The sequence below is a fragment of the Mus caroli genome, chromosome 7 (assembly GCF_900094665.2).
Source record: "Mus caroli chromosome 7, CAROLI_EIJ_v1.1, whole genome shotgun sequence".
Lineage (NCBI taxonomy): Eukaryota > Metazoa > Chordata > Mammalia > Rodentia > Muridae > Mus > Mus caroli.
This window is the reverse complement of record NC_034576.1, coordinates 130503727-130524286: the sequence shown is the minus strand read 5'-3', so window position 1 is coordinate 130524286 and position 20560 is coordinate 130503727. Positions and strand designations below refer to the sequence as shown.

At 42.8% G+C, this 20560-nt stretch overlaps 1 protein-coding gene across 5 annotated transcripts in view; it reads left to right on the top strand.

Moving 5' to 3' along the window:
* The first annotated feature begins 356 nt into the window (after window positions 1–356).
* Window positions 357–20560, top strand: part of Tial1 (TIA1 cytotoxic granule associated RNA binding protein like 1) — a 59587-nt gene continuing 39383 nt past the window's right edge. For 2 of the 5 annotated variants that reach the window (XM_029479431.1, XM_029479428.1), the window contains exons 1-3: window positions 357–421; window positions 2774–2898; window positions 5483–5623. In XM_029479431.1, coding sequence (XP_029335291.1) covers window positions 2819–2898; window positions 5483–5623 — 221 coding nt within the window. In that variant the 5' untranslated portion in view covers window positions 357–421; window positions 2774–2818. The remainder of the gene's footprint in view (window positions 422–2773; window positions 2899–5482; window positions 5624–20560) is intronic. The other 3 variants (XM_029479430.1, XM_029479429.1, XM_029479432.1) reach the window with 3 other exon arrangements.

Sequence of the window (20560 nt, the reverse complement as noted above, 5' to 3'; positions counted from 1 at the left end):
TGTGGTCTTCCCATTCGGGAGCCGTTCACTGGCAGCTTCTTGCTAAGAACCTGAGGCAGACAGCAAACTCAAAGAGTCCTCCCAAAATCTGTAGAGGATCCAAGTTTGTTTTCCAGTTCCGTTCCAAGCTCAGTTTCAGAGCTAGGCATCAGTGGGTGGCAGAAGAGGCAGCCCACAGAGGCCAGACAGTGAGGCGCCTGGGGAAGACCTTGGGACACAGCACAACCAATTCTGGAAGGACTCAGCTGGGGCCCATTGGAATGAGTACAGAACAGTTCCTGAGGCCAACTGGGCGGTTGCTGTCAGGTGATCAAATAACTGATACGACTTTGTCAAAAGTTCCACCGGCTGGGTGTGTTGGCACACACTTTTAATTCCAGCATTCTGAAGGCAGCGGCAGGTGGATCTCTTGGCTTACAAGGTGAGTTCTGTGCCAGCCAGGCCTGCGGAGTGAGACCCTGTCTTTAAAAAAGAAATAATCTGTCAATGTGGAAAGAACTCAGTAACTGAGGGGAGGATGCTGGCCCTGGTGACCTCCTCCCTTTTTCCCGTGTCATACAATTCGAGGGAATGAGGCTTAGTGATCTGGGGTGTAGGCCAGCAGTGGACTGCTTGTCTCGAGTACCTGAGACCCTGGGTTCCATCCCTAGTTCAGCGAAACGGCAACTATAACAGGATGCTTGATAAAGGAGGGCTGAAGGAACACACCTGGGCGCTGGTCCCAGAGTGGGAACCAGGAGACAACCTGACTCAGCTCATCAGTTGACTGTGGATACTGCTTAATTTTATAAAATACCACATTATTAAAACAGGACAAGTCAAGTTTATGGCTGCTGGGGATGTCAAAAGAATGCTTATGGGAGGCCAAACAACGTTAGTGTCTAATAACACAGTTTTATCCCAGGGCTGCTGGGTAAAGGTCACAGTGGTGGCAGCTGGGAGGCTTTCTGTGCTGTCCCCAAGGTGATAGAGTCAGGTCACTGTAAGACCATAATCAGGAAAACAGTCTCAATTACTTTTCCTAAGGGCCTCCCACTGGCCTTGTCTTCTCTCTACCCTGCTTTTGCTGAGTTCTGCCTATACATCTAGAAATGTCTTGAGTGCCCTCACTGAAGGCTGAAGGGGAGAGGGGCATATAATCTGGGTATGACCTTACTGTCACATCAGTAGTTAAATATTTCCATGTTCCTCTCAGTTTTCAAATCCCAGAAAAGGGGGAAAGCTTAGCTGTTTGGGGGGGTGTTGTTTGTTTGTTTTTGATGTTATTGTTTGTTTTGTTTTGTTTTTTGAGACAAGGTTTCTCTGTGTAGCCCTGGCTGTCCCAGAACTTGTTCTTAAGGCTAAGTTGGCCTCAAATTTAGAAGTCTGCCTGCCTCTGCCTCCAGAGTGCTGGGATTAAAGGCGTGTGTCACTCCACAGAGCTAGAATGTTTATAAGGTTTAAAAACAGGTCTGGAGAAAAATTTCAGTGGACAGTGTCTGCTTTGGACCCTCAGAACACACATAAAATCTAGATGCAGAAATGTATGCCTGTCGTCCCAGCAGTCCCACAGGGAGATGGGGGGCAGAAACAGGAGAGTCTTTGGAAGTCCGTGGGTCAGCTAGACCAGCATACCCAGTGGTGAACAGCAAAAGAAACCCTGTCTCAAACAAGGTGGCAGGCAGGAGGGATAGCTGAATCTGTCTTCTAATGTCCACATTTGTGCCAATGCACACATGTACACACACCCGCACACTCATCCAAATAAATAAAACATTAAAATAAACAGGGTTTAAACATATCTTAACTAGTGTATGACACTGAACTTGTCATAATTTGCCTCTTTTGGCCTCGGTTTCCTAACATGAACATGCAAGATCATAGTAACATCTTCCTCACACAGTTACTGTGGAGATCAAACACGTGCACAGAACAAGTGCTTGGTGTTATACTTGGTGGAAAACAAGCACCTGGAGGTTTATGTCAATTTCTGTCACAGACATTTTGCCTCCATTTTGTCTTGGAGTCTCATGAGAAAGTATACTGTGTATATGCTTGTGATCTCAGTGATTGGGAGGTGGAGGCAGGAAGTAACATGATCAGAAACTCAAGGTCGCTTTGTGAGTCGGCAACCAGCACAGGATATGTGAAACCCTGTGTCAAAAGCAAACAACAAAAACCAACAAACAAAACTAGTTATGGTGGCACTTGGGATCTGCAGAGGCAGACAGATCTCTCTGAGGTTTAGGCCAGCCTGGCCTATGTAGCAAGTTCCAGGCTAGCTAGGTCTATGAAGTTAGACCTTGTCTCAGAAAGAGATGGGAAGGAGGGTGGGGAATAAATACATCTGCACACATGCATAGAGACATTATATTTATATCTTGAGTATGATTCTATATGAATGATTCACCATTCTTTTTTAATGACTGGGCAATATTTCATTGAATGAGTGTATCATAATTTATATGACCAAAGAGGATATTTAATAATCACTTAATTATTTGGAGATTTTATTTTTGAAAAATGCATGTGGACCATCATTTGAATAATTCAAACACATCCACACATCAACAAATCCAGCTGAGAGGAAAACTGGGAAGGACCTCATATCAAGAGCCAAAACAGACACCTCATGGGACAGGTTAAAACCAGTCCAAGTTACTACACTTATTCCAGATTAATTTGGAACAGAATGGAGCATTAACGGAGGTGTAATAGTTGTTTCTTTAAGCTTTTAACTACAGTGTAAAAGGACTAGTGGTGTTACTATTATATTTTCCATTTGGCTTCCCAGAACCTCAAATTCAATCAGTGTCCTGCTGTTCAAAGGTATTTTGAAATGTGCCAAATCTTAATTGACGTGGAAGTGCCTGGAACCAGAGTTAATACCTGGAGCAACAGGGAGCCCAAATTATGGAGGTGAGCTGTTGCTAGGTCTGCATTTCAACTCTTCTCATCTCCTAGGGCCAGTTTACATTCTGACTGTAGCCTGGATGGCTGGGTGCTGAGCTGGGCAGGGTCAGACATGCAGCTCTGGTGGTTCTGCTGGGCTTCAGATGCCTGGGAATGTAAGAGTTGATAGAGTTGTGTTATACGGTTGGAGATGGGGGTAGGAGTGGTTAAATCACTAGTACCTGCCAGGCCTTCCACCACTGTGGAGTATCCTTTGATCCAGGCAGTGTTCTGGGAGGTAGAGAGAAGCTAACAACAGGACCAGACTGGGCTCCCACTTTCTTGGGGTTTAGATTCCAGTCAGTGGCTTCCACACAAATACAACAGGTGTGTGTGTGTGTGTGTGTGTGTGTGTGTCCTGAGGAGGCCAGAGGAGTCAGATCCCCTGGAGCTGGAGTTATAGGTAGTTGTGAGGCAGTCAATATGGATGCTGGAAATGAAACTCAGGTTCTCTGCAAGTTGTTTTATGCTTTTCATGGCTGGTCTATCTCTCCAGCCCCAGCAGACAAACCTTTTGATTAACATCATGAAAAACAATCAAGACAGTGAGGAAGCAGAGAGTAACTCTGCATCTCTGTGGACACCACAGGTCTCAAGAGCCTGGACATTTTGTTGAAAAAGGAGTTCCATCTAGCTCAGAGTCCTAGCGGGTCAAGAGCATTTTACTGATGGCTTCTTATCTCTGGTGAGGAATTTCATGGTGGATAGCATCCCAGTGGGAGTACATGCAAGAGGGTAAGCCAAACTTTAAAATTGGAAGGCAGAAACTGAGGAAGGATCCAGGCCTATTATTTTTACAATAACCCACCCCAAGACCTGTGCTGATAATCTCTTTAAAAGGTAGAGCCCTCCAAACCTGATTAAATCAGACTAGATCCCATCACTGACATGTCCCACCTCCTCAACATCACCAAGCTAAGGACCACACCTCGGAATGAACACCTTTAACTGACACGGTCAAACCAGTTCCAAACCACAGTATCTGCTTTCACTGGGAGGTATTGTGAGCTCTGCCTGATGGGTGAGACAGGCCCAGCTTTGAGCAGAGCTGAGAAGGAGTTCTCTAGACTCCAGCCCTGGGGGTAGGATATACCTATGGCCTGAAGCAATGCCAATGCAAGTCATAGTGGGGCACGGGAGAATATTCTCTGAGCCAGCAGGATTCTACAGAACAAACGGAGGAATTCAGACTTCGTTCGAAACACTATGCGATGCACAGGGGATCTCAAGCAAACAGTGGGATTATGTGACGCCAACTCTTTTCAAAAGTAGTATTAACCTGCTGATCTGAGGATGTGTGAAAAGGAGTAAGACCAACGGAAGAGTCGGCTGCAACTTTTCTCTAAAGAAAACATGATTGTCCTAGTTATTATTCGGTTGCTGTGAAGGACACCATGACCAAGGCAACTCTCATAAAAGAAATCATTTAGTTGGGAGCTTTCTTACAGTTTCAGAGGCTTAGTCCACGATCATCATGGCAGAAAGCATGGCAGTAGGCAGGCAGGCTGCAGAAGAAGTAATCTGAAAGGTCCATCTTGATCTACAAGCAGAGGGGAAGATTCTGGGCCTGGCATGGGCTTTTGAAACCTCAAAGCCTACCCTCAGTGATATATTTTTTTTTCAACTGGCACTTCCTAGTCCTTTTAATCCTTTCAAACAGTGTCACTCTCTGGTGACTAAGCCCGCAAATATATGAGCCTATTGGAGTTGGCTTTGATTTTCAAAACCTTCTTTTAATAAGAGTTCTTAAATGTTTTAGCCTCCCTTCTAGCCCACCACCCACCAGAGGTAGTGGGAAAGAAAGGCATTAGGATGGGGGCTGTTTAAAAATAGTTCTTAACTGTTTAAAAATAGTTCTTTGGAGTAAATCCAATCTGCATTGTCAGGATGTATACCGGCAGTCCAGTTCAGTAGTGTCAGGATAGCCAGCATGAATCAGCAGTGATGGCGTGACTCAGCATAAACAGCCAGGCCTCTGCTGAATCTGCAGAAGTCAGTAGGTGCTACCAGGACCAGCAGGCACACCAGGAGAAGTTCTCTGCTGTGCCTCTCTCAACCAAGTGAAGATCAGCTGTGATGGTTTGTATATGCTTGGCCCAGGGAGTGGCACTATGAAGAGGTGTGGCATTTTTGGAATAAGTGTGTCACTGTGGGCATGGGCTTAAGACCCTTACCCTAGCTGTCTGGAAGTCAGTCTTCCACTAACCGCCTTCAGATGAAGATGTAGTGTGCCCTCCCATCCAGCCTTGAGCAGGCTGGCTCAGACCTTGTTTGCCACAGTTGCCTGCTCACCTAGGGTGGAGTCTTACTACCTAGGTAAAGTCTTTTGTCTGCCACATCTGCAGCTTCCTGTGAGAAGCTACCTGCTGAGCAGCTGAGCTTGTTTTCCTGATAGATCCAGACAAAGCAACCATGACCAGGAGATCCTGGCATGGTGGGGATGGGTTCTCCCCCTTTATAAGCTCAGACTCATCAGTAAACATTGGACCTTGATCAGAGAACTTTGTCTTAGCTCTTTATTTCTCTCACAGTCCTTCCACTCCATCCCCAGCTTTCCTTTCAGGAACCCAGGAACCCGTGGCCGCTGGTGGCTACAGGTGGTGCCCGACGAGTGGCCTGAAAATGGAAAGAAGGACTCGGGGTACACTGTTTTGGTGAGGCTCCACAGAAAACAGAAGATGTATCCTGCACGGTAAGCAACATACAGCATTAATGTTAGCACTACAAATTTTCATCTTTTGAAAGCTGTTGATCCCAAGGGTGCAACAAAAGGATACAGGCTAGACTGAGTCAGTGTCGGTCCAACGCTGATATCAGTTAGGGGTTGACAGTAGAAAATGGGACTGGAAAATTATAAACAGGCACTTGTCTGCAGTCAAGAACTGTATCAGATGGGAGGAGTAGGGCTTGAAATAATTTTTTAAAAAAAGAGTAAAAAGGGGGAGCGGTGCTAGATATACAAATGACATGAGAAACTGAAAGAGAGAGAGAGAGCAAGGATCAAGAGAGAAGGAAAATGGATTTCAGAGCTCTCCCAGGGACAGAAGGAAATCAGGAGACGTCCTGCTTTCTCTCTGACCCCTACAGGAGATTTCCTTAGTCCTGATTACATCAAGGTCTCTACCCTCACTGTATTGTCTGTGTTTAGTGCACTAATCTATCCACGTGTCAATTTGTGTCTGTTTTTGTTTCATCGTCTGAATGACTGTTGTTCTATGTTTTATGTTGAAAAGAAAAAAATGGTTAAAACTTTATCTGCTGGCTATCCATCTCTTGATTCAGTCTCAGTTTGCACAGTGGAGGCTGATTTAAGTTGCCCTGCACCCTTATCCAGGAGTCAAGCACACAGGAGAGGCCCTGCTGAAAAGCTGCTTTTAAGAGAGGTCAGCTGCTTCTTAGTTCTAGGGCAAATAAGCTGATAGCTGTTTTTTCTTAGAAAAATCTCTGCAATTGTGATTATTGGGTTCAGCAAATGACAAAGTGCTTTTTATCTTGAAATTATAGCTAGAAAAAGTAAAAATTCTTTGATTGGTCTAAATTTATAAGATTCGTGAAGCCGCTTCACTTGGTTTCTGGCTGGTCTTAAAGATATAAATATGTCCTGCATGTCTTGGTCATAGGTTATTTGCTTATAAGTTATTGGGTATGATTAAAAAGGTGCAACATTGGTAACAAGAAAGTTAGCTTGAAACTGGTAATTCAGGGTTGGAGTCATTTTAAACACCACCACATGACATGAACCAGCCCAGGAAACCAGACCTCCAAAGATACTTCTAAATTGGGATAATATTTTATGTAATTCTTATCCTAGAAACTAGATTTATAAGGGATAAGATTTAAAACAATGTCTCTTTTATGAAGCATTAAAAGTTGCAATGTCATGCATTCATATATAAGAATTGGCAGCCAAACTTTGTAACATGAAAGTAATGCTTTTGGTATTGGTTTTAAAGAGAATAGTCTGTTTAAAATTGGGTTTTGCTTTCCAAAAGTTAAGAATATATTCTAATATTGTAAAAGAAACTTAAAAATTATAGTCAAAGTTTGATCGCAAGTTCAGGATTCTTAACTTACCCATATATTGTAATTAAGATGATTACAAGAGTAATCATCTTATGAGAACGCTAATGCAGCTCCCTGCAGCCATCCGGCCATACAAAGCAAAGACAGACTTATCTGGATATATTCGTCATTGTACGGAAATTGAACCCTAATACAATCAGTTTGGCTATGGTTGCTGCCTTGTAGGGAACTACAGTACAAGCAATGCTTTCACAGCACTAAGGTTATAAGGAATGTTTTAAGTGTAAATCATCTTAGGAAAGACTGTCCAAAAATTAGAGGCATAGACAGACAGTCGAATTGTTCCCCTGGAATCTGTCCTCTCTTCAGGAGGGATAATCTTTGGGCCAGGACTCAGCAGTATGCTCAGATTAAGAAATATTTATATTTAAGTTAAGTTACAATTAAGTTACAAAGCTCAGAGCTGCCTCAGTGAGGCTTGTGTGGCTTTCTTTCTTTCTTTCTTTCTTTCTTTCTTTCTTTCTTTCTTTCTTTCTTTCTTTCTCTTTCCTTTCTTTCTTTCTTTCTTTCTTTCTTTCTTTCTTTCTTTCTTCTCTCTCTCTCTCTCTTTTCTTTTCTTTTTCTTTTTTTTTTGCAAACCCTGCCTAGGGGAGTTTGGGAGGGGGAGGGGCTCAACTCTCCATGCCTCTGGGGAGTTATTTTTAAGCTAAAACAAAATTATTACAGATCTATCCAGGTGTTGTTCAAAATAAAGTTTAAACTTAAGATTTATGAAAGGTCAATGAGGCTGTAGAACTTATAGAGGCATTACAATCTGGCCTGCCTCCTCCATATAGAATTATTATGAATTTGGAAGGTTGTTTCTTCCTTTAAAACCTGATGATTGTAAAGGATTTGCTTCTAGAGAGCTTGAATCATTGGAAGCTTTTGCGTCTGGGAATGGCTAATAGCCTTATATTACGCAATTTTCTTTTTGTCTTTGCTTCAATACAAGAAGCTAGGACTTTGAATCTTTCAGTGTATATTGTTTCTTATATAGAAAGTATTTTATTAGCTAATGCCTCTGAACAGAAATTTACTACAAACCTTTGCTCTTAAACAACGAACTTTAAAGTTTTGGGGAGTAGTTGTTGCTCCAGAAAAGATTCAGAGGCAATATCTTTTTCAATACTAAGGGCCTCAGTTATATCCTAGAAAAATTGTAGTACAGAAAATTTAAGAAAGAAAAGATGATTTGTTTACTTCAAATTATTTTTAAAAGCTTCCAGGAGATGTTTATTGGCTAACACCTCACCTTAAGCTCACCACAGGAGGACTTAAGCCTTTGTTGGATGTTATCAAGGGAGATGCAAATTAACTGGTGAGGAACAAAAAGCTTTGCAGAAAGTAGAGGAAGCTTCTGTAATCAATTGTTATCAATTGTAATCAATGGTAATCAAATATTAGCTTAATATTCTAGTTATTGTTACTCAATGTGCCCACAGCAATTTTTTGGCAAAAGAGAACACTAATGTGGATTCATCTTTCTTCATCTCCAAGTAAAGTTTTTTTTTTTTTTTTTTTTTTTTTTTTTTTTTTTTTTTTTTGGTTTTTCGAGACAGGGTTTCTCTGTGTAGCCCTGGCTGTCCTGGAACTCACTTTGTAGACCAGGCTGGCCTCGAACTCAGAAATCCGCCTGCCTCTGCCTCCCGAGTGCTGGGATTAAAGGCGTGCGCCACCACGCCCGGCTTCCAAGTAAAGTTTTAACATCCTATTATGAAGCCGTTGTGGTGTTAATAGAAATTGTAGGATAGAATCATGAAAGTATTTTTGGAAAGAATGTCTTAAAAACCCGATGAGACGTCTATTTCTTGTCTCAAACTGCAATTAAATTGGTTATTGCAGAATATTTGGTCTTTTGCATAGCAAACTTTTTAGGCAAAATTGATAATCATTATCCAAAAGACAAGTTGTTAAAAATTGCTTTTATGCATGCTTTTGTATTTTATGTAAATTTATGCATGCGCGCATCCCATAAAGAATACATCTACTGTATTTAAAAACAGCCCTTCTAAGGGAAAGAAGTATATGTGATTGGATCACATGTTTATTCTTTTGAGTTTCCTCCTGCTTCAGCACAGATAAGTGAATTGTGTGCTCTAGCCAGTGCTTTGAAATGTTGAAAAATCAAGCTTTAATTTGTATACTGATTATATGATTATACACACACATACACACACACACACACACACACACACACACACACACACACACACACTTACAGTTGCTTGAAATTGTTCCTTTTTTAGATACTGCTAATTCTCAAATTTTGCAATTGTCTATGCATATACAACTCAGGTTAAGAGAAAGTACTCTTCCTTTAAAGGACTGTCTTTAGACATTTAAGAACTCATCCTGGATTGCCTGGAGAAGACCCCTTAAGACAATGCCACCCCAAATTTGTATCCCAGGCAGATTATAGGCCTCACGCAAGAACAATTGGCCATATAATCTCATTCTTTACACCATCAAANTAGTAATGGCTTGAGATAATAATTTGGTATGGTTAGAGAATGTGCATGTCATATTGTAAAGACTTGTTCTCAGTGTCCTCAGTTTCTACCTGTTCCACATAATAGTGTTAATTCTCGAGGACTTATACTTAATCAGTTATTGCAAATGGATACTCATATTTCCGATTTCAGAAAAATAAAATATGCACATGTGACTATTGATACCTTTTCAGGCCTTCTAGTTGCAACTGCTCTAACAAGAGAAGCAACTAAAAGTGTAATTAGTCATTGCTTATGTCAATTTATTTTTATGCTTGGTGTTCCAAATCAGATTAAAAGAGATAATGGACCTGGCTATTACAGTCAAGCATTTGAGATGTTTTGTGAGCAATTTAATGTTACCCATGTTACTGAGATTTTTTTTATATTTCTCAAGGACAAGGTATTGTAGAACTTTAAAACAATATCTTCTTAAAAAACAAAAAGGGGGAGAATTATATCCCTGTGCACACTATTTAAATCATGCTTTTGATTTTTAAAAATTTAAAATTGGATGCCAAAGAACTCCTTGCTGAGTGCCCTGACAATGTGACAGGAAAGCTGTGTTGGGTGGATGTTCTTGACACACCTTTGCTTGTCTACGTCCCGGATTAGACAAGCTAAGCTCCCTTGCTTCAAGCTTTTAGACCTTGTGGGACAGAGAACATAGAGACTGTGGAAACTGATTTAGAAAAATCAATCAAAAGGAGAAGTTATGATGCCTCTTCTCTTTCCTTTAAGGTGACAGTTATTCTGGCTCTTACCACTGTTTCCTGAGAAGTAACAGTTTTTCTGTTGATTCTCAAAGCCACTTTCCCCACTCCGGGTGGCCAGACCCTGCGTTTGATCATTGCTAATTTGAACTGAATTCAGTCCCTAGGACATCCCCACAGACAACCCCAATCCTGTTCCTTTTAACTTTTGATTTGTATTTCAAGTAGGTCAGTTACTTCCATACAGACTCACCTTCAGCAAAGCTCAGATGGCAGTTATTCTTCAATATGAAGAGACACATTGAGTGCATATTGTGGCTTTGGTCTAATAAGAAAAAGGTGTGCAGTGAGGGCTGAACCTAAGACAGAGGCATGTGCCAAGAGGCTGTGTTTGTTCATAATAAACACCAAAAGGCTGTGTTTGTGAAAAACAAACAAACAAGCTTCATGTGTTCTCCAGGAAGGGTCAGAAAGAGTCCAATAAATACAGTCCTAAGACAGGCGTGGCTGCCAGTCATCATAATTCCCAGGCAGGACCATGGAGCATAAGCAAATTTTATGCCCCAGTCCAGCTCATTTTTAATAAATAAAAAGGGAGGAACTGTGCCCTCCCCCCAGCCTTGAGCAGGCTGGCTCAGACCTTGTTTGCCACAGTTGCTGGCTCACCTAGGGTGGAATCTTCCTACCAGGTAAAGTCTTTTGTCTGCCACATCTGCAGCTTCCTGAAAGAAGCCACCTGCTGAACAGCTGAGCTTGTTTTCCTGACAGATCCAGACAAAGCAACCATGACCAGGAGATCCTGGCATGGTGGGGATGGGTTCTCCCACTCTATAAGCTCAGACTCATCAGTAAACATTGAGCCTTTATCAGAGAACTTTGTCTTGGCTCATTATTTCTCTTGCCACCTTTCCCATCCATCCCCATCTTTCCTTTCAGGAACCCAGTAACCCGTGGTTGCTGGCAGCTACAATGTAGAACTCTCAGCTAGTTTTGCATCCAGCCTGCCTAGATGCTACCCTGCTGCCACCATGAAGATGATGGACTGAATCCCTGAACCTGTGAGCTAGCCCCAATTAAATGTTGTCCTTTATAAGACTTGTCTTGGTCATGGTATCTGTTCACAGTTGTAAAACCCTAACTAAGACCTCAATGAAGATGAAGATGTGACACCAACTAAGCATTGCAAATCTAGCTATGCAAGCCACCAGTTACCGTTTGCTGTGTCTTATTTATACTCCCTCCAAACAACATGCGTCCTCCCACTGGTCTTGCCTCAGCCAAACACTATATGAGTCTGTCTTAGCAAAACTCCGTGTGAGTCTATATCAGCTGACATCACTTTGCCAATTGGCCTGAGTCTGAGGAAGAGGCAAGAAGCCACCAGAACACCACCAGTTTTTTTGGTGCGTTTCTTTTTATGAAGTCACAACAAACGATGATCAATAAGGAATGACAAGGTGTACCAATACCATCCAGCATCATCCACCATCTGTTAGGTCCTTCTTAACATCATGCATCTTTTCATGTGTCTGCTTTAGCACAACAACCTTTCACCTGTGTCTGCTTCAGTGAAATGTTCCTTCACGACATTATCTGCTCCAACAAAACAACATCTGACACAACTGATTTTCCAAAGAAACTATTAAGTTTCTCTTCATATCCCCTTCTTTTTAAGAATTGGCCTTTTTGTCGGGCGTGGTGGCGCACGCCTTTAATCCCAGCACTCGGGAGGCAGAGGCAGGTGGATTTCTGAGTTCGATGCCAACCTGGTCTACAAAGTGAGTTCCAGGACAGCCAGAGCTACACAGAGAAACCCTGTCTCAAAAAACAAAAAACAAAAAACAAAAAACAAACAAACAAAAAAAAGAATTGGCCTTTTCTCTAACAAACACAATAGAAATAATGATAAGAACCATCACATTTTAAATAAATGGCTTATGTACAATATGGTCAAACAATAATCTAAACAACCTTAAATTTCTATCAATATACAGTAATTAAACAAAAAACCTTAAATTTCTATTGACATACAGTAGTTCAAACAAAATAACTTAAACATTTTTATCAATCCCTGATCATAACTAATAGCCACCTTTCATCCTAGATGATAACAACCATAAAACATCAAGTGACCAAAACAACCCACCCCCAGCGTAAGGGATTGGGACAATGGTCTTCTTATATATTTTTTTTTCTTCCCGTTGAATTGGGGCAAGGAATTCCTGTGTTGGGGCCCCAAGGGGAAAAAATGGTTAGTCTGAAAAAAAAAAAAGCTAACTGTAGCATTTATTGCCCCTTCTCTGTGTTTATCCAGTCCCTGTATTGTCTGTCCTGTCTATGCATTGTCTAGTCTCTGTGTTTACCCAGTGTCTGTGTGATTGATCATCATTAGGACTAGCCTTTTTGAAGTTGATATTTTGGAGAAATCAGTAACCAAGACAGTCTGTGAATCACCTGGGCTATTTGCTTTGTGAAGACATCTATGTCCCAGATGATGAGAGGTTTTTCTTGGTCTGATCTAATCTTTATAAGTTTTGTTGGTAACCATATGCTTTCATTCCCTATAGATACGTAAGCATAACCACATCCCCATCTTAACACGACTGCAGGTTCCCACTCTAATGTCAACACATCCTTACAGTATATTGGTTGGCCTAGTTCTTCAGGGTTTTGTTTTGTTTTCCGATAACCCAGTGTCTGTCAGCTGCTGTTGTTCCTTTTTCACCAACATTTAAAAAAATTGAGAGTAAACAAAACATTATTTAGACGTTCCCTGGTTTGTTTGTTTGTTTTTTTAACTCTCCCTTTTTTGCTTAATAAACATCTCTTTTAAGGTTTGATTGGCTCTGTTATAACTGCTTGTCCTGTGGGATTAGGTGGTATACCAGTGACATACTTTATATTTTAATATGTAAAGAATTGCTTTATCTCATTGGACACATTTGTGGGAGCACTGTCAGTTTTAATTTGCTCAGAAATCCCCATAGTTGGGATTATTTCCAATAAATGTGTAATTACAGAATAAATGTGTAATTACAGAATAAATGTGTAATTACACAATCAGACTTTTCAGAACTTGAAGCAGCTACCCATTGAAACCCTGAGCACACGGCAGTGGTGTGATGGATATACTTTTGTTTTCTAAATTCTGCAAAATGTAGAATATCCATCTGCTAGATGTCATTTCTTTTGGTAACCCTAGGGCTACTACCAGCAGGTAAGAGAGTTTGTTTGAGTAGAGAACACATAAAACATTCCCCTGTCCCTTGGGTTTGCTGCCAAGTGATGGAAATTTTTTTTTCTTTAAACTTTTTTCATTAACATGATCATCGCTAACATCTTAGGGTTTCCAAGGCAATCCAGGCTTCAACTTCAGTTTCCTACAATGGCCTCACTGGGCTACCATACAGGGACGTTTGTGACACATGCCTGGCCTCAGTGGCTTCTTTGGCTGTAGAGGGAGATTCCACAACCCCTTTTTGTATTCTTGACTCTAAAGCCAGAACCGCGTGGTTGAAACTGCCAAATGCTGCTGCTTACTATGGCTGAAACATGGCTCCCTCATTCAAATATGTTTTCATCATTTCTGTTGTTGATGTTTTCCTACACTATTTAAGGTATCCTTTAATTCTTTTTCACAAGTTGGAAGCTTGGGCGGGTGGGATGCTTCCTTGGGGTAGCCATTCCCTTTATTCCACTTAGATCCAGGCTTTTCTTTAAACTTTTTAATCTCAAGCACTAGACTTGGCTCCCATATTACATTTTCTGGTGTTCTCTCCTCAAACTGTAGATTTTGTATTTTATTCCTTTATTAGTTTGCTCCCTTTTTATTATAGATCTGCATAAAAGTGACTACTAATAACTGCATATCAGAATCAACATTGAACTGTCTTGAAATCTCCTCTGCCAACACCATCAGTCCCAAAGTCTTCAATTTAGCCTCAGATAGATTTTCGAAGCCAGTGTAAAAGGCAGCCAAAATATTGTAGGAATGGTCTCTAGGCCAATTACTAATAGTCTTTTATAGTCCAAAGTCCCAAAGCCTTTCAAACTCCTTCAGACAAAAGCATGATCAGACCTGTCATAGCAATACTCTAGTCCCTGGCACCAACTTCTGTCTTCCTTATTGTTCTATGAAGAGACACCATGACCAGAGCAATTGTTATAAATGAAAGCATCTAATTTGGGGCTTGCTTACAAATTGAGAAGGTTATTCCATTATTGTCATAGCAGAGAGCATGGTCATAGGCTGGTATGCTGCTGGAGAAGTAGCTGAGAACTATATCCTGATCTACAAGAGGGGGGTGGGTGGGTGTGAGAGATCGACACTCTGGGCCTGGTATAGGCTTTTGAAACCTCAAATTCTACCCCTACTAATGTACTTCCTCCAACAAGGCCACAATTTCTAATCCTTTTAAGCCTTTCACATATATAAGTCTATAGGGGCATCCTTGTTCAGACCACCACACATAAGGCTGATAGAGGCAGCAGTTACATGAGCATATGTGCAGCCTGGTTATAGATCTCTTCCTGAGGACAGAACCAGCTGTGGGCTCTAGAATCCAAAGATCCCCAGTGACCCTCAGGCACTTCCCCTCAGCTACCTCCTGAGCATTTGCTTAGTGCAGGACAATGTCTGGTAGAGTAGGATATAGAGCAGCTGTTGTAGGCATACATTTTTTGTAACTTACTTTTAATAAGGTTCACTCTCTTTTCTAACATACCACCCAGCAAAGGTAGTGAAAGGGAAAAGTTATTAGGATATGTGAGAAATGGACCTGTTTAACAATAGTTCTTTGTGGGGCAAGCTCGATCTTTCTCAGCAGTTCAGTCCAGTAGCAAACACCAAATTCGAACCAGCAGCTACAGTCCAATCCTCTAGGCAGTCACCACACAGAACCAGCAAGGGCAGTTCAATCCAGAAGAGACTGCAAGGCTTGCCAATTAGCCAGGATCACAGGAACCTCATGAGAAGTTCTTTGGCGAGTTTCTCTCTAAGGCATCACCCCACCAGTAGAGCCCAGCAAGGCAATGTAAGGCAAACCAATACATGCATATCGTTAGCGAAGAATAGCGAGGCAGAGCAAACCAAACCAATGATTCAGCTCCCATGTCTGTGGGGTCATATTTATATTTCTTCATCATGTGTCCTTTCAAACAAGTTTGAAAGTGAATTATGTCAAAGGATGTTTTGCTGGGGCACATAGGTAAAGGAATGTCTTGCTAAAGCAGACATGTCAAAGAATGTTTTCCTGAAGCAGACACAGGTAAAAGGATGTTTTGCTATAGTAGACATGTGAAAGGATGCATGATGAAGGAATATAAATAGGACCCCACAGGAGCTGTAGCATTGATTTGGTTTGCTCCACCTCAGTATTCTTTGCTAAGGACATGCATGTATTGGTTCACCTTACACTGAGTTGCTGAGCTCTGTTTGTGTTGACGTCTTAGAGAGTAACTCACCAAAGAACTTCTCATGAGGTTCATGTGACTTCTTGCAGCTTCCATGGACCCTGACCAGTTGGTGAGTCTTGCAGCTTCTTCTGCATTAAACTGCCCTTAGTGGTTCATGTGTGGTGACTGCCCAGAGGGCTAGACTACAGCTAATGATTTGTATTTAGTGTTTGCTACTGAACTGAACTGCTGATATCCTGACAATGAAGATCGAGCTCACCCCCCATAGAACTATTTCTAAACAGGTCCACTTCCCCCACGTCCTAATAACTTTTCCCTTCCACTATCTCCGGTGGGCTAGAGGAGAGGTTGGACCCTTATTAAAATATGTTGGAAAAAAATTTATGCCTACACAACACTGAGATCCTATTTCACTGAGCAGATAGAGTATTCCCATGTGATGAATTCAGTTTTAAGATACAAGAGCACAGGCATCACTGAGTAGGGCCCTAGAGTCAGAGGAGGCAAACACAACTATGCTGGCAACCCAGACACCCTCCCTTGGAATCCCAGACATAACTGTGAACTATATTCAGCCCATGCCACTTTTCCTATTCTCCTGGTAGAAATGCATACTGGCCCTGCCTCCCACACTGACACTACCCAGATCCCTTTGGTTGCTCGGAACACATACTTGCTGGGTTTTGTGTGTATGTGGCACTAGGATTGAACTTAGAGCCTTAGCATATATCAGGCAGGAACTCTACACATCCCCTCATACCCAATTTCCTTTGGAAACTCCAAGGAAAGAAACCAAAACAGAGGCATTGGGCTGAATAAGTCCAGACAATCTCTGCATGTATCCCTAGGTAACAGTAAACTTGATCTCTGGCCTGAGCTCACAGTGTGATGCCTGAGCAGAGAAGGTGTTTCTTAGTTAGGGTTTCATTGCTGTGAAGAGACACCATGACCAAGACAACTCTTATAAAGGAAAACATTTAACTGAGGATGCTGTACAGTGTCAGGGGTTTAGTCTATTATCAAAGCAGGAGAGCATGGCAGCCTGCCGGGAGACATGGTACTAGAGAAGGAGCCAAGAGTTCTACATATTGATCCACAGGCAGCAGGAGAAGACTACCCTACACTTGGAGGAGCTTGAGCATCTATGAGGCTTCCAAGCCTGCCTCCACTGTGACACATTTCTTCCAACAAGGCCATACCTCCTAATAGTGCCACTCCTTATGGGTCAAGCATTCACACACATGAGTCTATAGGGCCCTGTCTGTTTAAATCACCACAGTATTACATACATTTCAAGAACAAATCTTACTAAACAGGTGCTCCTTTCCCCTGCAGACACATGCCTCTATGGAAGGAGCAAGTACTGAATCATGTTTGAAAGTCTAGGTAAGATTTAAAATGGAACTTATGTGGCTGCCAAACTCAGTATGACATGGCTTTCTGACTCAGGTTGGTGAGATTGGGATTTGGGTGTGAAGGACAGAGAGAGAGAGAGAGAGAGAGAGAGAGAGAGAGAGAGAGAGAGAGAGAGAGAGAGAGAAGAGGTTGAGGCCAGACAGGAAGGAGCCAGGCACACAGTCTACAAATGCTTCTCTTCTGACTAGCTAGGATAGGACCAGTTGCCTCTGTGCTGTTGTGGCAAGAACACATGGATGGCTCTGTCCCTGCTTTCTCAACTAAGTGGGCAGACAGAGCAGTGGGATCAGGCCCTCCATGCCATGTGGCTGCTTTCTGGTGCAGTTCTTGTGTCTGTGCTTTGGTCAGCTTTGGTTCTGCTTTCTGGGAGAGTTGGGTGTATCTCCTGGCATTTGTGATTTCTTTTTTAACTAATTAAATGTTACTCTTGACAGCCATAAAGACCTTAATTCATCCAGATGTGGTGGCACATTCCCTTAATCCCAGTAGAGGGAGGAGGATCTCTGTGAGTTCCAGGCCAGCCTGGTCTATACAGCAAGTTCCAGGGTATACAAGTATGGTGGCTTGAATGAAACCAGCTCCCATAGGCTCATAGGGAGTAACGCTATTTTGGTAGTTGTGGCCTTGTTGAAATAGGTGTGCCTCCTTGGAGGAAGTGTGTCACTGTGGGGTGGATTTGAGGTTCCAGATGCTCAAGCCAGGCACAGAGTCTCTCTTCCTCCTGCCAGCTGATCCAGATGTAGTATTCTCAGCTACCCACCAGTACCATGTCTGCCCAAGTGCTGCCATGCCTCCCACAATGATGATAATGGACTAAACTTGTGAACTGTAAGCCAGCCCCAATTAAATGTTGTTCTTTATAAGAGTTGCTGTGGTTGTGGTGTTTCTTCACAGTAATAGAAACCGTAAATACAACATTTGGTCATCAGGGAATGACACCACCAGAGAGGGATTAGGAAGGTGGCCTCTTTGGAGGTGTGTCACTGGGAGTGGGCTTTGAGGTCTCAAGGGCCCAAACCAAGCCCAATGTCTCTCTCTTCCTGCTGCCTGTGGATGTGGCTCTAGAATGCTCAGTTCCTTCTCTAGCACCATGTCTGCCTGCATGTCTCCATGCTTCCTGCCATGCTGACAGTAACTAACCTCCTAAAATTGTAAGCAAACCCCAATGAAATGTTTTCCTTTTTCTTTATTTTCCTGTGGTCATAGTGTCTCTTCACAGCAGACAGAACACTGACTAAGACACCAGGACTACAGAGTGAGACTTTGTCTAAGAATAACATATAAAATAAATAAAGGCCTTGCATGCTGATATTGTCTTAATTCAAAGACCAACTGCAGTCATCCACCTGGCTCTAAGGATTCAGATCTGAAGCCATCTCAACTCCTGTGATACATCTCACTTCTCCTGTGAATCCATTGGCTCAAGTATATCAGTTAGGGTTTTACTGCTGTGAACAGACACCATGACCAAGGCAAGTCTTATAAAAGCAACATTTAACTGGGGCTGGCTTACAGGTTCAGAGGTTCAGTCCATTATCATCAAGGTGGGGAGCATGGCAGTATCCAGGCAGGCATGGTTCAGACAGAGCTGAGAATTCTATGTCTTCATCCAAAGGCTGCTAGTGGAAGACTGACTTCCAGGCAACTAGGGTGAGGATCTTATGCCCACACCCACAGTGACACACCCATTCCAACCAGGTCACACCTATTCCAACAAGGCCACACCTCCAAATGGTGCCACTCCCTGGTCCAAGAATATACAAACCATCAAGTAAACTTGTAAATTGTTGAAGTAGAAGAAGACATATTTGGAGATTTCAGATAGGGCTTCAGAAAACAAGGTACCTGTTCTCTTGCTCATGTTTGGTAATGAGATCTGTTACCGAACACAACCTTCTTCATTAATGTGTTGCTACGGAGGGAATGGAGCTCCAATTTCTGAGCTGTGGTTACTTTTCTTTTGTTATGATAAGACATCAGAACCAAGGCAACTTATTATTATTATTTTTTTTTTTTTTGTCTAACTTTTTACTGATTCTTTGTGGATTTCACATCATGCTCCTCAATCGCACTCATCTTCTTGCCCCACCCTTGCAACCTCCCCCCCCCCCAAGAAAAAAAAGTAAAAATAAAAATCTCATCGTGGAAGCAGTAGTGTGCCCCAGTGTGTCCTGCAGCACACCCTTCTGTCCACACATCTTCACTTGCAGATGTTCAGCGCAGTGAGTCATCGGTCTGGTTCCAGGCCTCTGGCTTCTCTATACTATCAATACTGGACCCTCACCAGGACTCTTCCCTGTTGTTGCCCTGTGTCATACAACTTGGATCCTGCAGCTTTGGATCTGCAAGGCTGGTCTCTTCAACGGCGCCAGCAGTTCACAGATTGGGTAGATGTTGGGGTGGGCCAACTCAAAGCCCTGGATCTGGGCCTGGGTAGTAGCTGAGCTGGTCTGCCCGCCAACTCTCCAGCACCCATCAGAGCCAGTTCTTTTGTGTTGCCCAGATGTGCTGGTGCAGGGCCTGATCTCCTGAGTGTTGCAGCCAATGAGGGGCTGGTCCAGTTCTTCTGTTCTCATGACCCCGAGCCAGCTCTCCCACCTGCTGCAGGTGGTGAGGGGTGGGGCCAGCTCAACCATCAGCCCTCAGACATCAACACTGCCCTGGGTGGCAGCCCAGACCTGAAACATGTGCCTGGCCTTTGGTGGTAACAGATCTTTGCTATTGCAGGGCCTGACCTCTCCTTGGCCTTGGTGACTTTGCCAGCTACTCACATCAGGCTATTCCTCACGACCCTCGTGTCTCCAGCTCTGCCTCTCTTTATTGTGCACACCACGTTCTGCTTCTCCTTCTCTTTCATCTCTCCAACACTGACTTGTTCATCATAGTGGTACCCAGGCCCTCTGGGTGTCTGGGGTTGTCTCAGGAGTGCTATGCCCCTCCCTTGCTTTGTGACACTAGACAGGGGTTGACTTGGGCATGGTCTGTCTGTTTGAGTGATGTGACTCAGGACTGGGGATCATCTCAGGGTTGCTTCCTTCCCAGGTTGCATGGTACCAGGCTGCAAGGCAAAGTTTTTTTTTTAAGATGTATTTATTATTATATCTAAGTACACTGTAGCTGTCTTCAGATGCACCAGAAGAGGATGTCAGATCTCATTATGGATGGTTGTGAGCCATCATGTGGTTGCTGGGATTTGAACCCAGGACCTTTGGAAGAGTAGTCAATGCTCTTAACCACTGAGCCATCTCTCCAGCCCAGGCAACTTATTGTTAAAAGTCATTTATTCGGACTTGAGTTTCCAGAGGATTAAAATGCATTATGGCGGAACAGTAAAGGCACAAGGAGAAGAACAGCTGAGAACTCACATTTGAACAGGAAGCAAGGAGAGCACAAGCTATCAAGAAGCTTTTGAGGCCTCTAAGTCTACCCCAGTGACACAGCTCCTCCAACAAGGCCACTCTTTTTTTTTTTTTTTTTGGTTTTTCGAGACAGGGTTTCTCTGTATAGCCCTGGCTGTCCTGGAACTCACTT